Raw genomic sequence first — 22,261 nt, 5'->3', positions numbered from 1 at the left:
AATGAAGTTGAGTTTATCTCTGTTGAGTTTGTGGGGAGTTCAGAGGCTGTTTTTTTCCAAGCAGAACAATTGGGCGAGAAGCTGGGAGAAGCTAATTTGAATCAGTCAGCTTGGAGAGGAGTTTGAGTCACAACAGTTGGAAGTGAACCAGCCAGGCAGAGTTCAGAAAGAGCTAAAGAGTGAGTTTATTCAGTGTAAGTCTCAGAGGCTGGAACATTCTAGGCCTGGCTTAGCAGACTGAGGCTGGAAGCTGAAGCCTTTAAGGTCCAGGCTTGCAGAAGATTCGATTGTACGGGGACAGGCCTACGTCTAGGGCAGTTAGGTTGAAATGCTCTGGGATCAGCAAAAGCCATGTGTTATAAAGCTTGGAAATTAATGAGACATTTACACGTCCCCTTCCTGGGACCCACAGCCCAGCTCTAGATCCCTTGAAGCTGCCCCATCTCTGAGGCTTGTCTTTCAAAAGCTGTAACCTCCAGTCTCTGGGGGAAAATCCTTTGGTCCAGTGTCTAGAGAGCCTTTGAGGGAAAGAAGGCCTACTCAGAAGTTGGACCTCGAAACCTTTGCTAACATTTTAAGACCCGGTTCCTATGGAGGAATGCCCTGTTAGGAATTACCCTCTGCCTTTACAAGACAGGGGCTTCTTGAATTCCATCAGAGTCATTGTTTTGATGTATTGTGAAGGGCTGGTATGAGTTTGATTCTTCGGCCCTGATGAAAGGGATTGTTTTGTTCCAGGTCTTCAGCTCTCAATGTAGCTCGCACCTGTTCTTGCTTCTCTCATTCCTTCTGAACCCTCTATCAAATTCCCACTGTGGCCTGTGGTGGATTCTGCAGTAAAGGCTGGCCCTGAGTTCTGAAAAGACTCAGAGCAGGCCCTGAAGATGAATCCCCAGGCTACCTGAGTTTGCAGATTAAAGACTCAGAAAAGCTTGGCCATTCTGAGCTCTTTGGATTTGGTAGGGAGACTGATGCCTGTGAGTCCCCAAGTGCACTGGCTGAGGTTTGGTGACCTGCTCTGCATAGAGAAGACTTGCCTATGAGGCCCCATCTTCACAAGCAGTATGGGATGGCTGCTGAGGGTTGTATCCCACACCAAGCTAAACTAGCTTTCAGTTGGGATTTTTTGGGGGGAACCTGATTGAAAATTCCCAAGCTTAGTGCAGTGCAGAAGGTAGAGGTCACCGCCCACAGAAGTTGGGCCAGAAGTGTGACTTCTATTGCTAGTGTTCCAGAGGCACATGGGACACGGGAGCCAGCTGCATCCACTCGATGCCATAGTGTGGAGATTCCCAGGGTGGGGGATATCTTCTGGGGGCTGCAGAGGCAGCACCATGATGGGAGTCTCAGAGTATCAAAAGGATTGAGTGGTCTCAGGCAACTCTAGCCTCCTTGGGGCAAATAAATAAGGCAGCACATTCATAATTGGTCTCATAAAGATCACGGCCGAGGAATAAATGTAGACAACGCAGCTTGTTCTAGTAGGAAAAATGTAAACACCTGAGAGTGGCAGTTGGTGCAGTTCTTTTCAACAGCCCAGGTAGTTCAACTCCTAAGCCTCTTTACCTGCTAGCCCTTGGCAGTCTCTCCCCTCTGTGTAACCTTTGCTGTTCTGGAAGTCGCTCTGTAGGCTAGGCTGGCCTCAGACTCAGATCTGCCTGTCTTTGTCTCCCAAGTGCTGGGCACATGCGATCACAGCCCTGTGGCAGTGTGTCTTACCAGGCTGCTTCCTCTGAAGCAGAGGCAGCTTGGGGCAGGTATGTGGAGCTGTCTCTTGTTTGCCTGTCTCCTTCTCAAGGCATGGGTCTCACACGCACATTTTTGCACACAGTCATTGATACACTTATTTATATTCTTACTTGGATCTTGGTCATTTTTATAGTAGCAAAATGTTTTATTTTGTCTTTTGTTTTTGTTTTGAGACAGAATTTCTGTGTAGCCTTGGCTGTCCTGGAACATACTCTGTAGACCAGGCTGGCCTCAAACTCAGAACTCAGAGATCTGCCTGCCTCTGTTTCCTGAGTGCTGGGACTAAAGGTGTGTGCTACCACTGCCCAGCTTGTTTTGTGTCTTAAGGACAATGGAGTAGACTTCTGAGTCTATGGCAAAACCTGGATATAGTGGAGTAATTTTGGTATAAGGACTTGTTACCAGGCTACTGCATTTTTGGTGAACCTGGTTGGCCCCCGTGCCTGAAATTGGGAGTGATATGGTCCTAGTTTCATTTTTGGTGTTGTGATAAACTATCTTGACAAAAAAAGCAATTTAGAGCAGAGAGTTTATTTCAGCTTATAGTCTCAGCAAATAGCCTGTGGTAGGAGGAAAGTTAAGGCACAGGAACTTGAAACAGCTAGTTACAACATATCTGCAGTCAAGATGGCAAGAAGTAAATGCATGCAGGCTCGCCTGCTTGCTGGCTTGCTTGCTTGTGGCCAGCTGGATTTCTCAACTCTTATACAAAGTTCAGAGTCCTCTGTTTAGGGAATTGTGCTGCTCACAGTGGGCTGGGTCTTTCTACAAGAATTAAGACAGTTTTCCCACAGACATGCTCACAGGCCAACCCAGCCTCTATAATCCTTCACTGAGACGTTTTACCCGGTGATTCTAGGTAGTGTCCAGTTGGAAATCAAAGCTAACCATCACAGATATATGTAAAAATAATGTTCTGAGTTTATTTATTTTGAGGTAGGTTCTCTTTATATAGGCCAGTCTGGCCTTGAACTCAGAGATTCACCTGCCTTTGCCTCTGGGATTAAGGGTGTGTACCATCATGCCTAGCTTTAGGATTTATTTATTTTTAACAAATCATTTTTTGATGGTATACAGGCAATACTTTCCCCTAATTGGCATTTCTTACTATTTCAAGGTATTTAAAGGGTCTCTGTACACTCCTGGCTGGCCTGGAATTTCTTATATGGATTCAAACTCACAGAGATCCACCTGCCTCTGTCCGTGACTAAAGGTGTGTACCACTGTGCCCAGTCTGTTGATTCTTTTGTTTGTTTTCGTCTGTCCTCTGCAACTCCAGAGAGACACCATGATTAAGGCAACTCTTATTTAAAAACCATTTATCTGGGGGCTGGGTTGCAGTTTCAGAGGGTTACTGCATTGTCAGCATGGCCGGGAAGATGGTGGCTTGCGGTGGGACTGCTGCTGAGTTACATCCTGATCCACAGGCAGTAGGCAGAGAGAAACACTGGACCTGGTGCTTTTAAAACTTCTAAGCCCACCCTCTTCTAACAAGGCCACGCCTCCTCTGAGACCACACCTCCTAATCTTTTCCAAACAGTTCAACTGGATAATAAGCATTCAAATATATGAGCCTATGGGAATAGGGCATTTTCATTCCAAACATCATATTGTTGTTTTTTATTCTCCTGTTAATTCTTTAAAAATAATATTTATATGCCAGACGTGGTAGCGCACGCCTTTAATCCTAGCACTTGGGAGGCAGAGGCAGGCGGATTTCTGAGTTCGAGGCCAGCCTGGTCTACAGTGTGAGTTCCAGGACAGCCAGGGTGATACAGAGAAATCCCATCTCAACAAAACAAAACAAAACAAAACAAAACAAAAAACCAAAAATAATATATATATGTGTATGCACAACGTATATATGTCTGTGTACCATGTTCATGCAGTGCCCGGGGAATGCCAGAAGAGGGCATTGGAATCCTTGGCACTGGAGTTAAAGTTTGTGACTCATCTTACAGGTTGTAAATCACTGTGTGGTGCTGGTAATCCAACCCAGGTCCTCTAGGAGAACAGCCAGTGCTCTTAACCTCTGAGCCATCTCTGTAGCCCTGTGTTAACTCTTAAGGGAAGAGAGAATAATATGTACTGTTTTATTCCTTGGAGCGTATCAGAATATCATGTCTCTACCTAGGGTCAGAAGTATTCTATTCTTTTGATCCGGAGGCCTATGATGTGACAAAGCTGTGGGTACTGTTCTAAAGATGATTTAATAATGTCTTCAGCAGGATCTGTATAGAAAAGTGGGTGGGGGCAATCCACAAATATGTTACATAAGTTTGACCTAATGAAGAGGTGGTTTTCTTATTATAGGAAGAACAGGTTCTCTGTGCTCTTGACTTTAGAGAGAGAGGTTTATGGGGACTTACTTTACTCGACTTTACTTTATCATAGTAAGGAAAGATAACGTCACTTAAGTTTAGTGACGAGATGCTTAAACAGGCCACAGGAGGTTAAACCTCAGGAAAGAAGGTAAAAATAATGTATATTGGTCATATAAACATTGATGTGATGGATGTGTAGGCTTGCCTTATTCCAGGAAGGGCCTAATTCTCCCAGTTCCACAGCACAGTTATCCTGTAAGCATTTTAGACAAGGAAGCTTTAATGGCTTTTGGTTGTCTGGCCTGTACCTACTAATCAATGGTAGGCAAAAGTTTTGTTTGTTTGTTTGAGATAGGGTCTCTGTCTTAAAGAGTGTACTACTGCTATGAAGAGACACCATGACCAGGGCAAGTCTTTGAGCTAAGTAGCTGAGAATTCTATACCTGGATTCATAGGCAGCAGGAAGAGAGAGACACTGGGCGGAGCTTGAGCTTTTGAAACCTCAAAGCCCCACCCCCAGTGAACACACTTCCTCAAGGCCACAAGGCCACATCTCCTCCAACAAGGCTATACTTAATCCCTCTCAAATAGTGCTACCACCTGATGACCAAGCATCCAAATGCCTATGGGGCGGGGGGCATTCTTATTCATACTACCACAGTCTCACTGTGTAGCCCTGGCTGTCCTGGAACTCACTATGTAGAAGCAGGTTGGTCTTGAACTCACAGAGGTCTGCTTGCCTCTGCCTCCTAAGTGCTGGGATCACCACTATTAAAATTCCACATAGCTTCAGAGTTTTGTTCTGGCCCTCTTCTAGAGGATTAGACAGTGGAAACGATATTAGTTAATTAACAATATTAAAAGTAGGTAGGGTTAGGGTTGATGGCTCAGTAGGTAAACCCTATAGACCTGAGATCATGGCCCTGCACCAATTGATTCTTGGCAGTTTTTCTCTGACCACACACATGCATAAATATATGTAATAAAATATATATATTGTAGAGGAAGGTAGGGATAATTTAGACTGTAGGCTGGGGAGGGGCATCTATTGCTTCCCATTCTTGTCATCTTTGTTGCAGAAGCAGTTAGTGGAGATAGTACAGCTGCAGCCCCCTGCTTTTCCCAAGGAGTTGATCCTGGCATCCTGGCTGGCCTTACTTGTATAGCCTCTGCTACTCATGGGCCAGGCCAGGAAAGGGAGAGGCTGCAGCCTGAGAGCTTTCCAACCAATGGGTTAGCTGAAGAGCTCAGTCATGGGCATCCCAATGAAAACTGATAAGAAAATACTGAGGGAATTTTTTAGCAGTAAGATTCTCACATGATAGATTGTTTGCCCACTGCCTCCCTCCCCCATTTGTCAAGGTCTAGGTTGGGTGGGTGATCCTAGGTTCCCCATGTTGTCTTCAGAGCATTGAAATGAGCACATAAAGATTACAAGGTAAAGACAACACTTTATTCAAAGCAGAGTGATAGCATAGATTAGAAAGGACTGTCAAGACTAATATGGGGTTAGGGAGAGCTGCAAAAATGGCTCAGAACTAGAACCACTTGCTATTCTTCCAGAGGACCAGAGTTTAGTTCCAAATACCCATGCCAGGTGGCTCTCAGTGCTTGGAACTGCAGCTCCAGGGGCTCCAATGCCCTCTTTTGGCCTCTTTGGGTACCTTCACATATGTGTACATGCACATGAACACACATACACACACTCATGTGTACACACACACATATTAGAAAATAAGATAATTTTTTGGGGAAAAAAAGATGCCTCAGGCTCCATGAGTGACATGCTCAAGTCTCAGGTTCTTGTGGCTTCCATTGTGAACTTCCTCTGGGGCTCCTGAGAAGTTTAGTTGCTAAAGGGGCCTCAGTGCAGTAGGTCTTGCTTTGTTTGAGAGATTAAGTTATATAATTTACCATATGCATGGAAATTACACACAGGTATAGGATCGTGGATAAGGGAATCTCGGAAACCATCCTCTCACAAGACACAATTTGCCTTACTGTGCATGCACCTGAAACCAGTCTAAGCTGGATCAACCCATTGCACATAGTTGCCTGTTATCTAGAAGATGCTAAAAGAAATCAGTTGCCTGGCTTAGAGAAGTTAGCACAGTTTGATGTTGGTCAGGTTCCTGGATTGCTAAGAGATCACTGGGCTTTCCCTTCCTTTCTTCCTCCCCCCCCCCACCTTTTTTTTAAGAGAGGGGGATGAAGTCTACAGTCCTAGCCAAGTAAAGCCTCAGGCTGGTAAAAATAATGATTCTATTCAGGTGGGCTGAGCCGCTCCAGACAAGAAAGCTGACCTGAGATAACCTCCTGGGCGGCTAGGATCAGGGAGCTCCTGACAAAAGATCCATCTACCAACTTCCTGTGAGACTTCGGGGATCAGATCCTCAGACAGAATCTTCCAGCCCCCAAATTCCCTCCTGCTCCCCATAAACCTCTCTCGTCACCTGCACCATGGTACATGGTGTCTACTCCCACAGAGAGAGACCACAGCCCTTCACTGCTCTGATGCTACCATAAATCCTGACGTGATAGTGCTGGCTGCCTCATAGCCACACTGTCCTGGAATTGAGTTTGAAAATGACATTTTTGACCTTATACAGGGTTTTTGAGAATTGGATAAAAGCATAGAATGAACATTTTCAACATCAGGTTTTAGGTTATCTCTCTTGGAAACTCAGTAAAGGGCTTGTTTTTGTCAGTCTCAGTTTCTAGAATTAACACTTGAATGTCAGATTCAGCCATTTCAGGAGGAAACCAGCTCCAGGTTAACACTTGAACGAGCTATCATTTCAGATAGAGTCCCATCTCCAGCCTAAGACTCCATCTTTTGATGGTTACATCAATCACACCAGAGATCTGCTTGGCATCCTTGTTCCTCTGTCTCTATTGGTTTAACACCCAGTGACTGAGTTGAGAGCCTGAGAGCCCTTTCCTGTCACAGAATAGACACCTAGATAGCTTATAGCCCACCATTCAAATGGCCTGACAGCTCGAAAATAGCTCTGCAAACCAGAATGTCTCAGAGCATCCTCAGAGACAAGGCTGACCAACAGGCGGCACCAAAATAGCTCAAAGAGAACCCAAAGTCCTCAGAGTAAATGAAGTGCACCCACCGGAGAGAACTTTACTGTGGGGAAATGTTCTTGAACCTAAAACAGACTTGAAATGCTTCACCAGAGCAGGGGAAGCAGATGACGCTGGCCCAGGTGGGAAGCTCTGAGAATGTCTTGCCAAGGAAGTGGTTCCAGCAGCTGCTGGGAGTCCTTCAGGCTTTTCCTATCCCTTTGGGTTAGGACAGAAATGGTTGACATCTAAAATGTGTCTTTTTTTTCTCCAGGCTTGTTCTTCACAGTTTGTTACCAGGGTTAATTTGTCTTATGTATTTTATCACTATTAATACTATGGAGGAGAGTTGAATATGAGAACACAGGACCACAGAGGTCTCAGCACACACATGGAGGTCAAAGGAAAATGGTCAAGTGCTGGTTTTGGCTTACCACTTAGGGTTTCTGAGAACTGACTCAGGTTATCAGGCTTCTGCGACAAGCCCTTATCACTCAGGGTCACCTGATCCTTCTACGAGAGTTCTTAGACTCAAAGCCTGTGTGCTGAGAGCCCCAACAGCCCAGGCCAACCATGCTGTAACTTTCCATCAGCTCCCTCCTGTGCGCCTAGTGATCAGCCTTCCACAGCTCACTTCCCACAATGCCTGTGCCCTCCATAGGCTGATGCTTTCCCTAGATCTTAGCCCCGCCCACTGCATCATAGACAGGCAGGGTAGCTAAGGCTATGATTCACCAGAGAGTTCATTTTCCCAAAACCCAGGACAACAGTGGAGCGTTGATAGCAGAGGCTGGTGGTGAACGTCAAAGAGTACTTATCTTGTAGACAGATCATGCCAGAGAGAAGAAAACTAAATATGGAAGGGCTCTCCCATCACAGTGTGGGGTCAGCCAGGGACAAGGAGGGACAAGGCCCTAGGCTCCAGGAGTGTGAGAGAAAAAAGAATTGGCGAGAGCTTGTCTCACACAGAAGACAAAATGCCACTGACAGCACCAGAAGACTGGGCAGCCATGCACTTTGGGAAACCACGAGCGCACATTTGGCTGCTCAGGAAGCCAAAGCCGGCCAGACCTCCCAATCCACCTGTAGAAGTCTGGATGCTCTGCAGGCAAGCCAGGCAGTGTCGCTACCCCTTCTCCAGAAACCAAAGGAAGGAGAACGTCACCCACTCCGGGCGGGGTCTGCTGGCAGGTACAGGACCCCTGCCACGGAGGACTTTTCCTCGTTACCCATCAGAGAGAGATTACAAAGCTTTGTTAAACGTCTGGAGTTAGAGACCAGAAGAGGTTCTCTTAGAAATCCAAAGGAGGCATGGACAGAGAACACTCTTGAGGCAAGAGCACCAGTAGAGACCCAGGGGAAAGAGGGGACAATGGCATTCCCTAATCAGGCAAATAACCCAGGGGACAAACCTCAAGGCCCTCAAGGTCAGTTACATAAGGACTTGTGGAAGGACGTCGTCTTAAGATACAGCATCGCATCACCAAGGAAAGGCCTACAAATGGTGTCCCACTGCCCCAAACCTGAAGGTAATCTTGAAGGACATGTCTTGGAGGGAAAAAAGATCTATCTGAAACCAAGGTCACCAGTGCAGGAAATGAGCATGTATAGTTTGGAGGAGAGCCAGAAGGAAGAAATACAGACACCAACGGAGAAAGTTGAGGAGACGAGAGCTAACCCTAAGGAAAGGGAGGCCCAGTCCCAGTTTTCAAAAGAAAAGGCATTCCTTCAGAAAAAACTGTGGGATCTGGGCCCAGCGCCTGTGGGAGGAACCCGTCTACTGGACAAGAAAAAAACCCAGGCCATGGAGCTGTCGCCCAGAGACCATCATTCCAAGTCAGGCCCCAGAGCACGCAGACAGAACCTACAGCCACTGGTTCAGGATGTTCACAAAACGAAGGTCCCAGGAAAAGAGTTAAACATGGAGAAAAGAAAGCTGAGGAGGCAGTGGTGGGACCCCACAGTCTGGGGTTCCCCAATCACACTGTCCAAGCGTGAACAATCTCCTCGAAAGACCTGTTCTAAAGTCCACAGTGACCAGGGGAAGTTGAACTTTCCCACAGGCAGATCAAGTTTTTAAAACCCCGTTTTTCTGTCTCAAGAACATTAAAGGTCTCCATTATGGCCCTGAGGCTGTGGTTTCTGGCCAGGGCAATAGCCTGCTCAAATCCAAAGGCCTCCCAGACAACCCCTACAGGGCACCCTAGATCTCTCCTCTTCTGGCTGGCCCTCCTGAGACTATGGCCATCATTCCTCTAGGGAATTTCCTGGGACATCACACTGGTGAGTCTTCTCTGATCCTAGTCATTGCCTGTAGCCATTGGCCTCAGATGAGGTCCCTAGAGAACACCGCATTCCTGAAGTTCCCTCAAAGGGAAAGTCTTTCTGAAAGTTTGTTCTCAAGTGTCTGCTGGGCACCCTTGCCTGGGACCACCATAGGTCCCAGGCTAGACCATCCTTTTTAGGGTGGATCTCTCTTACCAAAGTTGCCCTAGGAGGTCCTTCTGAGGGCCTGGGAGTATCCCTCAGCTGCTGCCCTTGAGTCCTGTCACTGGGACCCACAGCCCAGCTCCAGATCCCTTGGAGCTGCCCCATCTCTGAGGTTTGCCTAGCAGACCCTTTCAGAAGTTGTAATCTCCAGCTCTGGGGGAAAATTCTTTGGTACAAGAAGATCCTTTGAGGGAAATAATTTCCACTCAGAAGTTTGACCTTGAGACCTTTGCCAACCTTTTTTAAGTCCCTGTTCCAGTGGAGGGATGCCCTTGTAGGTATTATAATCTTTGACCCTCTGCCTCTACAACACACTGACTCCTTGGATTATGTAGATGTATTGCGAAGGGCTGGGATGAGTTTGATTCTTAGGCCCTGATGAAAGGGATTGTTTCATTCCAGATCTTCAGCTCTCAATGTAGCTCGCACCTGTTCTTGTTTCTCTCTCTCTCAAATTCCTGGTTATGGACTGTGGTGGATCCTGCAGCATAGCCTGGGTAGGGCAGGGCAGAGAATTCTCACTTGTTTAAACTGTTCATCAGAGTCTCCAAGGGCTGACAAGAGAGTCAGGCCTGCCTGGCAACTCTAAGGCCTTAGGAAATCAGGCTGACAATGTGGTGCTGGTGAGATTCCAGACCAAGGGTTCTGGCTGCCGAGAGTTGGTTACCTACCTATACTGTATTTGGAGGAGGCCAGTGCCTTGGTGCCACCCAGGGCCGTGGAGTAGATGGACACATGGAGGCACTGCAGTGGGCCATCCCCAGCTGATGAACTTCCCTGTCCTGGCTTTTAGCTTGAAATGATGGAGCATTTAAGAAACCCAGCCAGGTAAAAGGTCACAGCCACCATCCAGGTGCAGTTGGGCAAGAAGTGTGCCTTAGGCAGAGGTGGCCATGGGTCAGTTCCATCCACCCATTTCATTGATCACTTGAAGCCTGGCCTCCAAGAGCTGTGAGGATGGAGGCCGCTCATGTGGTGGATGGATGAGGTGCCAAGGCAGAGGCAGGGCATTTACTCACAGTGAGAGGCATAGGAAAAACAGCGTATGGACACTGCTTGTTCCAGAAGGAAAGGTTACAGTGCCGTGGCATGGCCATAGGGTGCTTCTTTTAAACAAGTAAGTCAACCACTAAGTCTCTTGCACTGCTGGGCCTTCCTCATTTTGCTTTGGGGAGTCTTTAGGAGGCTGTTTACTCTTGGGGTGGGAATGGGGTTGACCCTACTTTGCCTGTTACTTGTCTATGACTTAGTTTGGCAGATGTCCTGGACCTCACAAGCATATTTTTGGGTGCAATCATTGATGGGCTATTTTTAATATTACTTGTATTATTAATATTTAATATTAATATTTTAAATATTTTAATATTACTTGGATATAGGTCACACACACACACATACATGGATTTGCCACTGCAGTTACACAGTGTACTGAGTGCCATGTGGGTGCTGGGAATTCAGTATACGTCCTCTGGCAGGACAGCCAGTGCTTTTAACCACTGAGAGTCCTAGAATAGCCCTCTCCCTGTCCGTTATTTCTATGCTAACATAATTTTTCTGTTTTGTGTTTTAGGGGTAATATTGGACACACTGATTCCATAGCAAAGCCTGGACGTGGTGACTCGGTGGCACAGCTTCCTGGATGGACTTAGTACTTGACTAGAGAACTTTTGATGAACTCTGCTTATATCCCAGTCCTGAAATTTGTAGTCAGAAATTTATAATCAGATGTATCAGAATAATTTTCAGAATTTTTAATAAATCTTTTTGAGTGTTGGAATGTAAGATTTGTCCCTAGCATCCATTTCTTAGTGTTTAAAGGATAATTATTTTTCTGTTAATTCTTTTAAATTTTTTTTTTTCATTTTGATTCCTCTGTTAATTCTTTTTTCATGACAAGGTTCTATATAGCTTAGCCTGCTGGCCTGTGTCTATGTAGTTGTGGATGATCTTGATCCCTGACTCTCCTGCCTCCTCCTAGTAAGCGCTGAGATCCTGAGGAAAGCCTCCCTGGTCACTTTCTCTGTGGTTCAGGGGATGGGAGACACGTATGCCTATATTCTTCCCACGAAGCCACAGACCCAGCCTCTTGTCTGGTAATTCTTGACTCTTTGCATTTATATGGGCACTAGGGGAAGAGCCTGGTTCCTGGCACCCTTGATCAGCCAGTATACCAGGCTGACCTCAAAGTCACAGAGATCCTGTGGATCTGCCTCTGCCTCTCCCTAATGCTGGGATTAGAGGTGTATGCCACCATTGCTTGACTTGAGATTGGTCACGTCTGAGCACATCCTGAAGATAGCTTATGTATGCTTCCTAGGTACAATCAGAGAGGTGACCATGTTTTGCTCATTAGAAATGAATAAAGAAAGGAAGGAAGGAAGGAAGGGAGGGAGGGAGGGAGGGAGGGAGGGAGGGAGGGAGGGAGGGAAAGAAAAGAATGGCCATGCTCACAGTCTGACAAGAGTCTTACAACTTACTCCCTTATTCCCTTTGTCTAGCTAACTCCTGTCTAACACTCCTCTCTTGAAAGAATTCCTACAGGATGTGGGTGATGACCCATCTAACTCCTTCCTGCTGGTTGGGGATGGTGAGGAAGGCTGGGAATTGAGAATATCTCTGGAGCACTGATCTAGAGGCCCATGGCAGAAATCGGGAGGGATTTCTCTGTCTGGTTCCATTTGTTAAGCCTTCTACGGTAGACAAATCTAGTTGTCAGGCTGACAAACACATTCACGAGCAGGTCTAGGAAAAACAGGGACTTGGCTAGTTTAGGTGTCAGGGGAGCTCGGGGCTTTTTCCTGGTTGAACATGTGCCTTTCACTGTTATATGAAGTCAACTATGAAGTTATTGCCCCAATGTTAAATAATTATGGAATAAGGGAGAAGCCTTATCAGAAGGCTGGGAGGTCATATCGGAGGAACTCTTCTATAAAATCCACAAGATGAGCCACAAGTAACATGTCCAGGTGAAGACATCTCCTTAATCCTTTTGGGGGTAGGTATCCACACTAAGGAGCTGTAGGATCTAAGATGCAGCAGATAAGCCCATAAGAGAATAAAGAAATGTCGGTATACTTGGGGTTGGAGAGATGACTCAGTGGTTAAGAGTACTTGTTCTTATAGAAGACGTGGGGTTGATTCCTGGCACCTACATGGCACCTACAACTGTTCATAGTTCCAGTTCCAAGGGATCTGACATCCTCATTGGAACCAGGCATGTACTTGGTGCACATACATATGTGCAGACAGAACATCCATATACATAGAATAAACACATTTTTAAAAAGACTGACACCCAAACAAGGCTTTTCTATGCTTTCTATGTAAGATATGGACACTTGTTTATCTTCTTGAAGAGGAATTTTAATCCCTGAATAGGCTCAACAATTCTTGGTCATCTGGTTTGATATCTATCTCTGGGTCTGGGACAACTAATTGACTCTGGAATGAATTGAATCTGGGCATCATGTCTGTCGGTCTTAATGATGATGGGGTGGACGGGGTTACTGTGTGTGGCCTTCCAAGTCTGATTCTAGAGGTGGGAATGATGAATAGATTTTGCTACTATCAGATCCCAAGGCGAAGGGGCCTTTCGAACTTACATAGCTGTGCCTCCTAGAGATGGTGGAGGGCCTGCTGAGGTGAGGCAGCAAGGTCATCTCTTTTATCAGGACTGAAGTCTGTGCACATGAGTCATTAGAGGAAGGGCCTTCCATGTGGCAATTCAAAGGGGCTCAAGTCACTTACTGAGAGGATTCTGAACCTGGATCAAACCCTGGGATGACAATGCAGTCCATAGTAACTGACCACCAAGTAGGTGGTTTTTGGGGTTTTTGTTGTTGTTGTTGTTTTGTTTTCAAGACAGGGTTTTTCTGTATAGCCCTGGCTGTCCTAGAACTCACTTTGTAGACCAGGCTGACCTTGAACTCAGAAATCTGCCTGCCTCTGCCTCCCGAGTGCTGGGATTAAAGGTGCGCATCACCACTGCCGGGCTCCAAGTAAGTGTTTTGAGGTCTCCTTAAGGCACAGTGTAGGTGAGATGCTACTTAACACTTGATGTATCTGAGACCATGTTAGTGGCAGGGTAGGCCTGTGGGAGTCTGAATCCTACACAATCACCATAATCTCATGAAGTAGACCTCTAATTACCTCTTGTGCCTCTTTGCTCTCTGAGACAAAACTACTTTTTCTTCTAGAAGTTGAGCCTCCCTGTCCTATAGTTGGTGTGGTGGACATGCCCTAGAATGGAAGAGCCAGTCACAATGGGATCACACCAGTTCCAATTTTATTTTTTTAGGTCAATTTGTGAGTCTTTTGTCTGCATGTATATATGTGTACCATGTGTGTGCCTGGTGCCCTCAGAGGTCAGAAAAATACATTATATGCCCTGGAATTGGCGATACAGATGGTTGTGAGTTACCATGTGGATGTGAGGAACTCAACTTGGGTCCTTTGCAAGAGCAGCAAGTGCCCATAACTATTGAGCCACCTCTCTAGCCACAACCTGGTTTCAAAAGAACAACAACAACAACAAAAACCCAACCCCATGTCTACATTTCTCCCCTCTCCCTTCCCCTGTGTGTGCACAACTTTCAGGAGTCAGTTCTTCCCTTCTACCATATGGGGCCCAGGGCCCTATTCCCTCCCATGCTTAAAAGGTGACTGAGTTTTACTTATCCAGTCAGTGGATTGGCCACATGTGCTACATCCCCCTGATCCCTGCCCCTCCTTCCTGTGGGGAGCTAACTCATGTCTTCTTTGTGGTTCTGCTGGTGTTCAAATCCAGTTCTGGGAAACCTCCAGAGAAGAAAACATAGCACTTGTGGAGACTCTGACACCTTTGATTTGTAAGGAAGCTTTTGTCTGTCTTATCCATGCACACTGCCATTTCTAGATTCCAGAATACATTATTAAAAAGAGAAATTGTGGCAAAGGGAAGCAGGGACTGAAGTATGAATATTTTCAATAAATCCTGGTACGGGCTACTACCCACCTCAATAGTCTATGTTCCTGAGTGAAAGATGCACACACAGCCTTTATATTTAATATGCCTTAAACAGCACAATAGCTGGGCAACTGCCTAAACTCCATGTTCTTAGAATCTACTTTCTATCCTAGTCAGGGTTTCTATTCCTGCACAAACATCATGACCAAAAAGCAGTTGGGGAGGAAAGGGTTTATTCAGCTTACACTTCCATATTGCTGTTCATCACTGAAGGAAGTCAGGACTGGAACTCAAGCAGGTCAGAAAGCAGGAGCTGATGCAGAAGCCATAGAGAGATGTTCCTTACTTGTAGGCAGCCACACGCCTAAAAGATGGCGCCGACCTCTGGTACACTGGCGCCGTAAATAACGCCATTGCGCAGGCACTAACCGGAATCTGGCGCCAACCCCTCCCGAGCGGGTGCATTCGAATCAAAGTGCCGACAGACTAACCAATCCCAGGAGGACACATAGCTCTCCCCAGTGCTGGGGTGTATATAAGCAGTCCTCCCGGGGTTTCCGGAGTTCCGCTGTAGCATGGAGGTGTTCCTAAAATAAAAAAGGCTGTTGAGAAGAATCCAACAGTGTTGCATTTTTTCTTGCTGGACAAGATGAGCGCAACACTTACTGGCTGGCTTCCCCTGGCTTGCTCAGCCTGCTCTCTCTTTTATTTATTTATTTATTTTTTGGTTTTTCGAGACAGGGTTTCTCTGTATAGCTCAGCCTGCTCTCTTATAGAACCAAGATTACCAGCCCAGAGATGGTCCCACCCACAAGAGGCCTTTCCCCCTTGATCACTAATTGAGAAAATGCCTTACAGTTGGATCTCATGGAGGCATTTCCTCAACTGAAGCTCCTTTTTCTGTGATAACTCCAGCTGTGTCAAGTTGACACAAAACTAGCCAGTACAATTGACCCCTTGTCAACTTGACACACAAACACATCACTAGTAAGCCTCAACCCTTAATTTCTTATTCATCCCCAAGATCTAAACAACTTAAAAAGTCCCACAGGCTTTACATATTAAAAGTCAATCCCTTTAAAATGTCCAATATCTTTTAAAATCCAAAGTCTTTTTACAATTAAAAGTTCCTTAATTGTGGGATCCACTAAAATATTTTCTTCCTTCAAGAGGGAAAACTATCAGGGAACAGTCACAATCAAAAGCAAAAATTAAACTCCAACTGTCCAATGTCTGGGATCCAACTCACGATCTTCTGGGCTTGTCCAAGGGCTTGGGTCACTTCTCCAGCCCCGTCCTTTGTAGCACATGGCTTGTCTTCTGGGCTCCAGCTGCCTGTACTCCACTGCTGCTGCTGTTTTTGGTGGTCATGTCATAGTACTGCCATCTCCAAAACGCTGCTGTCTTCCATTGTAACTTGGCTTCAACAACAGCCTCTCATAGGCTATTTTCATGGTGCCAAGCCTCAACTCCTTTGCATGACCCCTTCAGTCCTGGACCATCAATTGCAACTGAGGCTGCACCTTCACCAATGGCCTTCCATGGCCTCTCACAGTGCCGAGCCTCAGCTGCTCTGCATGACCCCTTCATGACTTCAAAACCAGTACCACCTGGGTGACTCTTACACACTACCAAGTCCAGCCACAGCACAAGGTACAACTTTGGCTATCTCTGGAACACAGCCTCTGTGCTCTCAGAAAACACATCCCAGAAGATGTCACCTCAATGATGCTGGTCTCTTCTTAATCACCGCTAATTTCTTAGCTCCAGCTAACCAGCATCAATAGTCCCAGTAATGCCAAGGTTTTGCTTTAGTAGTTGTGGTATTTTGTTAATCACAGCTGATTCTTCAGCTCCAGCTAACCAGAACCACAGAATCTTCACAATCCAAAATAGCAATGGCCCTGAAAAGTCTTTAATTTTCCCTCTGAAATTTCACAAGCCAGACCACTATCTTCTGCACTGTTTTCAACATTATCTTCTAACCTCCTACACAACGTCTGACAGAGCACTTAACACTGAATGGATCTTCTAGCCCAAAGTTCCAAAGTCCTTCCACAGTCCTCCCCAAAACATGATCAGGTTGTCACAGGAATAACCCACTCCTGGTACCAACTTCTGTATTAAGGTTCTCTAGAGTCACAGAACTTATGTATAGTCTTTATATAGTAAAGGAATTTATTGATGACTTACAGTCTGTAGTCCAATTCCCAACAATGGTTCAGTAGTAACTGTGAATGGAAGTCCAAGGATATAGCAGTTACTCAGTCCCACAGGGCAAGCAGGCAAAGGAGCGAGAGCAAGACTCCCTTCTTCCAATGTCCTTATATGGTCTCCAGCAGAAGGTGTAGCTCAGATTAAAGGTGTGTTCCACCACACCTTTAATCCCAGATGACCTTGAACTCAGAGATTTCCCTGTCTTCTGGAATCCATAGCCACTATGCCTCAAGATCTCCATACCAAGATCCAGATCAGAAATTTCTATTTCTCAGCCTCCAGATTAGGGTCACTGGTGAGCTTTCCAATTCTGGATTGTAGTTCATTCCAAATATAGTCAAGTTGACAACCAGGAATAGCCACTACACCCTGTTACTACTTACTCATTTCTATGTTCCATCTTGGCTGCTCTTGACCCAAATGAGTAGCCTCTGGGCCAACTTCTTTGGTTCCTTTACATGGTGGCTCTGATTCTTGCCTTTCCTAAACTTTCTTCTTCCATGGCTGCTCTCCTATCTCCACTTCTGCATCCTCTCTTCAGTCATGAAGGCACTTCCCTTCCTCTCCTTCCTCCTCGAGGTTCCAAGCCCAGGAAACCTACAACCCTTCTCTCTTTCTCTCCTCACCAGCTATTAGCTTCTGGCATCTTTATTTACTAATCAGAATTAACTAGTGGCAGGTTGCCAAAAACTAAGTGCACACAGTTTTGGGGGACTCAAATTAGCATTAGAATATAAACAGCTACAGGGGATCCCAGCTGTTTCTAGGTCTACCTACTTTAAAAGGAACAAGTGAAAAAAAAATTTTTGGACAGGGTTTCTCTTTGTTGCCCTGTCTGTTCTGGAACTTACTCTGGAGACCAGGCTGGCCTCAAACATAATAGAGATCCACTTGCCTTTGCCTCTCAAGTTCTGGAATTAAAGGTGTACACCACTACTTCCCAGCTAGAACAACTGAATTTAAATCAAGCCACAGCTGTTTAAATCAAAACAGAGAATGGAGGATAGAAAATATGAACCTCAAACACAGGAAACTCAAGAAGGAAGACCAAAGTGTGGATACTTCGTTTCTTCTTAGAATGGGGAACAAAATACCCATGGAAGGAGTTACAGAAACAAAGTTTGGAGCTGAGATGGAAGGAAGGACCATCCAGACTGCCCCACCTGGGGATCCATCCCATAAACAACCACCAAACCCAGACACTATTGCATATGCCAGCAAGATTTTGCTGAAAGGACCCTGATATATCTATCTCTTGTGAGGCTATGCTAGTGCCTGGCAAATACAGAAGTGGATGCTCATAGTCATCTATTGAATGGAACACAGGGCTCCCAATGAAGGAGCTAGAGAAAGTACCCAAGGAGCTAAAGGGGTCTGCAACCCTATAGGAGGAACAACAAATATGAACTAACCAGTACCCCCCCACCCCCAGAGCTTGTGTCTCTAGTTGCATATGTAGCAGAGGATGGCCTAGTCAGCCATCAATGGGAGGAGAGGCCCTTGGTCTTGCGAAGATTATATGCCCCAGTACAGGGGAATGCCAGGGCCAGGAAGTGGGAGTGGGTGGGTTGGGGAGCAGGGCAGGGGGGACGGTATAGGGGATTTTCGTAGAGGAAACTAGGAAAGGGATAGCATTTGAAATGTAAATGAAAGCCGGGCGTGGTGGCGCACGCCTTTAATCCCAGCACTCGGGAGGCAGAGGCAGGCGGATTTCTGAGTTCGAGGCCAGCCTGGTCTACAAAGTGAGTGCCAGGACAGCCAGGGCTACACAGAGAAACCCTGTCTCAAAAAACCAAAAAAAAAAAAAAAAAAAAAAAAAAAAGTAAATGAAGAAAATATCTAATAAAAAAAGAGAAAAAAAATAAAATAAAAAAGAAAATATGAACCTCATTTTTAGAAATACTTTTTGTTCTTTAAAAAATATTAGTATTCCCATGACAGTTGTGATGGTTCACACTTTAATCCCTGTGGAGAGCCGTGCCGCGCGCGAGCAATCGCGAGCCGCGAGCAATCGCCATTTTAAGATGGCGCTGGCCTCCGGTGTGCCTAACTAGTAAACAAGCTTTGTGCGCAAGTGCGAGAGTGAACGCACGCTTAGTCACTGCCCATCTTGGGAAGTAGTAGTGGGGTGATGGGCAAGCAATGAATCAGGAGCTGACACGCCACATCAGGTGCTGAAATGCCATGGCTGAGGGCTATATAAGCGACCCCATTTTCCGGGGTCTGGGTCTTCCCTCTTGAAGAAGCAATAAAGCTTTTTGCTGCAGAAGATTCCGGTTGTCCCGAGTGTGTTCTTGCTGGCAAGAACCGTAGCTCAGAACAAGTGGCGCGGAAGACCCAGGAACTACCATCACACAGGTGCAAGGGAGAGAACCAGAACTGCAGGACACTACAGCTCTGTAAGGTACGTACATTCTTGAAATTTCTCCAGAGTTAGATGCCCTTTTGATTGTTTTCACGGTGATAGTACTTTCCCTTTTGGTTTCGTTTTGCTTCCACTGCTGGAACTGCTGACTTATCCTCAGTCATGGTCAGGCCTGGACAGCGACCAGTATTGCTAACTAGTTCTCAATCACGGTCAGGCCTGGACAGCGACCAGTATGGGAATCTCCCACTCTGTTGTAATGGCCTTACAGTCGGTCCTGAAGCAGTGTGGCCTGAAAATCGCCACTAAGACTATAGAGGGATTTGTCAGGGAGATAGACCGTGTGGCACCATGGTATGCTTGCTCAGGGTCATTAACTGTTGCCTCATGGGACAAACTGAAAGGAGATCTAGTTAGGGAATAGCAGAACGGCAAACTTAAAGCAGGGACCATGCCGTTGTGGAAATTGGTGAGATTGTGCTTAACAGACGAGGATTGTCAGCAAATGGTTAAAGCAGGGCAGAAAGTTTTGGATGAAATTCAAGACAGTCTATCAGAGACAGTGAGGGGAGAGAGAGTAAAAGTTGGGAGGAAACAAGGTGCACCGAAGAATGAAGGCCTTTCCCTGGGCCTTGAACCCAAGGAAAAGAGATATAAGGGACAAAATGCCCTGGGAGAGATTAGAAAAAGGTATGGAAAGGGAGAGAAAAGGAAAGATCGAGCTGGAGAGGCACATAAGGAAAGGAGCCTCTATCCGCCATTCAAGGCACTAGCTGTCAGTAGCTCAGAAGCAGGTAAGGAACTTAGCCCCTCTGAGGAAACAGACTTAGAGGAAGAAGCGGCAGGCTATGAGGGAGAAAAATACCAGCCAGATGAAAGACGAGCTAATCAGTCACAGAATAACATAAAGAAAGCAAAAGTAGCTAGAGACAAATGTCAAATCGCTGCAAGGTCTTCGGGTCCGCAACCTCTGGGTCCTAGTGCACCTCCGCCCTATGTGCAGAGGTATCATTCAGACTCATTCATTTCAAAAGAGGAACAGAGAAAAGTGCAGCAAGCGTTCCCAGTCTTTGAAGGTGCCGATGGTGGACGCGTTCATGCCCCAGTGGAGTATATACAGATTAAAGAACTTGTGGAGTCAGTCCGTAACTATGGAGTCAATGCCAACTTTACTGTGGCCCAAGTCGAAAGGCTTGCGACTCTGGCAATGACCCCCAGCAATTGGATGACCGTAGTAAAAGCTGCATCTCCTAACATGGGAATGTATTTAGAATGGAAAGCTTTGTGGCAAGACTCCTGCCAAGCACAGGCAAGGGCCAATGCCAATGTTGAAGGGGACCAAGGAACATGGACTTTTAAGTTGCTTACAGGTCAGGGACAACACGCTAATAACCAGACAAATTACCATTGGGGAGCGTACACCCAGATCTCAGCTGCTGCCGTTAAGACATGGAAGGCACTCTCTAAGAAGGGAAAGGCAAGTGGGCATTTGACAAAGATTACTCAGGGCGCCCAGGAGTCGTTCTCAGATTTTGTGGCTAGAATGACAGAAGCGGCAGGGAGAATTTTTGGGGACCCAGAGACAGCTATGCCTTTAATTGAACAGTTGATCTATGAACAGGCTACACAGGAATGCAGGGCAGCTATTACACCTAGAAAGAGCAAGGGATTGCAAGACTGGTTGAAGGTTTGCCCTGAGCTTGGTGGGCCACTCACTAATGCCGGTTTAGCAGCTGCCATTCTACAAGGGAAAAAACGCCCTGACACGGCTGAGCTCAAACTCTGCTATAATTGTGGCAAACCAGGACACTTAAAATAGGACTGTAGAGCCCTTGTCAAAAGGAGAGTGCCAGGACTGTGTACTAAGTGTAGGAAAGGATATCATTGGGCTAGAGATTGTTGTTCAGTCAGGGACATTCGAGGCAGGCCCCTGCAGCCAGGATTCCCTCCAGCAGTAGATAATGAGGCCATTCCAAAAAACCAGTACAGGGCCCCCAGGTCTCAGGGCCCGAAAACATATGGGACCCCAACAGGCAAAAGGTGGACCCCACAGTCCGCAGGGCAACAGAAGGATCAGCTGGGTTGGACCTCCGTACTACCACCTGATTCATGATGATGCCCCAAATGGGGGTGCAGCCTATTCCTACTGACTATAAAGGACCTCTGCCATCCGGGAGTGTCAGCCTAATACTGGGCTGGGCCTCCCTTACCTTACAAGGTCTTATTGTTCACCCTGGAGTCGTAGATCAAGATTATGAAGGGGAACTTCAAGTTCTCTGTTCCTGTCCTCGGGGTGTCTTTTCTATTTCACAAGGGGATTGAATAGCTCAGTTAATAATTTTGCCAAGCCTACATGACTGTTTTCCTTCCTCTGGTATCCCTCGAGCTACCAGAGGGATTAGTTCTACTGGAAATGATTCTGCTTACTTAGTAATGCCTCTTGACTCCAGGCCATTCTTAGAATTAGTTATAGAAGGGAAACAATTTAAAGGGATTTTAGACACAGGAGCAGATAAAGGTATCCTCTCTTCCCAATGGTGGTCAAAAGCCTGGCCCGTTACTCAGTCATCATGTTCTTTGCAAGGTTTAGGTTATCAGTCCTGTCCCACTATTAGTTCCTGTTCTTTGAGCTGGATAGCACCTGAAGGTCAAACAGGACGATTCACTCCCTATGTTTTACCACTCCCAGTATATCTCTGGGGGAGAGACATTTTACAGGCACTAGGAATGACCTTGACTAATGAATACTCGCTACAAGCTGTTCAAATGATGAAGAAAATGGGCTATAAAGAAGGAAGGGGATTAGGGAAAGGAGAGCAGGGTAGACTTGAACCTATCCCTCAAGAAGGTAATAATGGGAGACAAGGTTTGGGTTTTTCCTAGCGGCCGTTGAGGGCTCCATGCCCATACCATGGCTTACAGAGGGTTCCTCAATGGCCTCTCTCCTCTGAAAAGTTAGAAGCAGCCACAAAACTAATTTCTGAACAGCTACATTTGGGTCATTTAGAGCCCTCTACCTCACCCTGGAATACACCTATTTTAGTAATTAAGAAAAAAATCTGGCAAATGGCACTTATTACATGATCTTAGAGCAATTAA

General features: G+C 46.1%; 1 protein-coding gene across 1 annotated transcript; it reads left to right on the top strand.

Moving 5' to 3' along the window:
* The first annotated feature begins 7,761 nt into the window (after window positions 1-7,761).
* Window positions 7,762-11,319, top strand: LOC147004214 (uncharacterized). The gene is made up of 2 exons (XM_085838395.1): window positions 7,762-9,428; window positions 11,206-11,319. Exon 1 carries the CDS (start codon window positions 7,978-7,980, stop codon window positions 9,223-9,225), a length of 1,248 nt encoding a protein of 415 aa, XP_085694521.1. The 5' UTR covers window positions 7,762-7,977; the 3' UTR covers window positions 9,226-9,428; window positions 11,206-11,319.
* Window positions 11,320-22,261: the final 10,942 nt, after the last annotated feature.

Source organism: Mus caroli, unplaced genomic scaffold (assembly GCF_978045245.1).
Source record: "Mus caroli unplaced genomic scaffold, Mus_caroli_1 scaffold_6, whole genome shotgun sequence".
NCBI lineage: Eukaryota > Metazoa > Chordata > Mammalia > Rodentia > Muridae > Mus > Mus caroli.
Note: the sequence above shows the minus strand (reverse complement) of the source record. Positions and strands in the feature narration are given on the sequence as shown.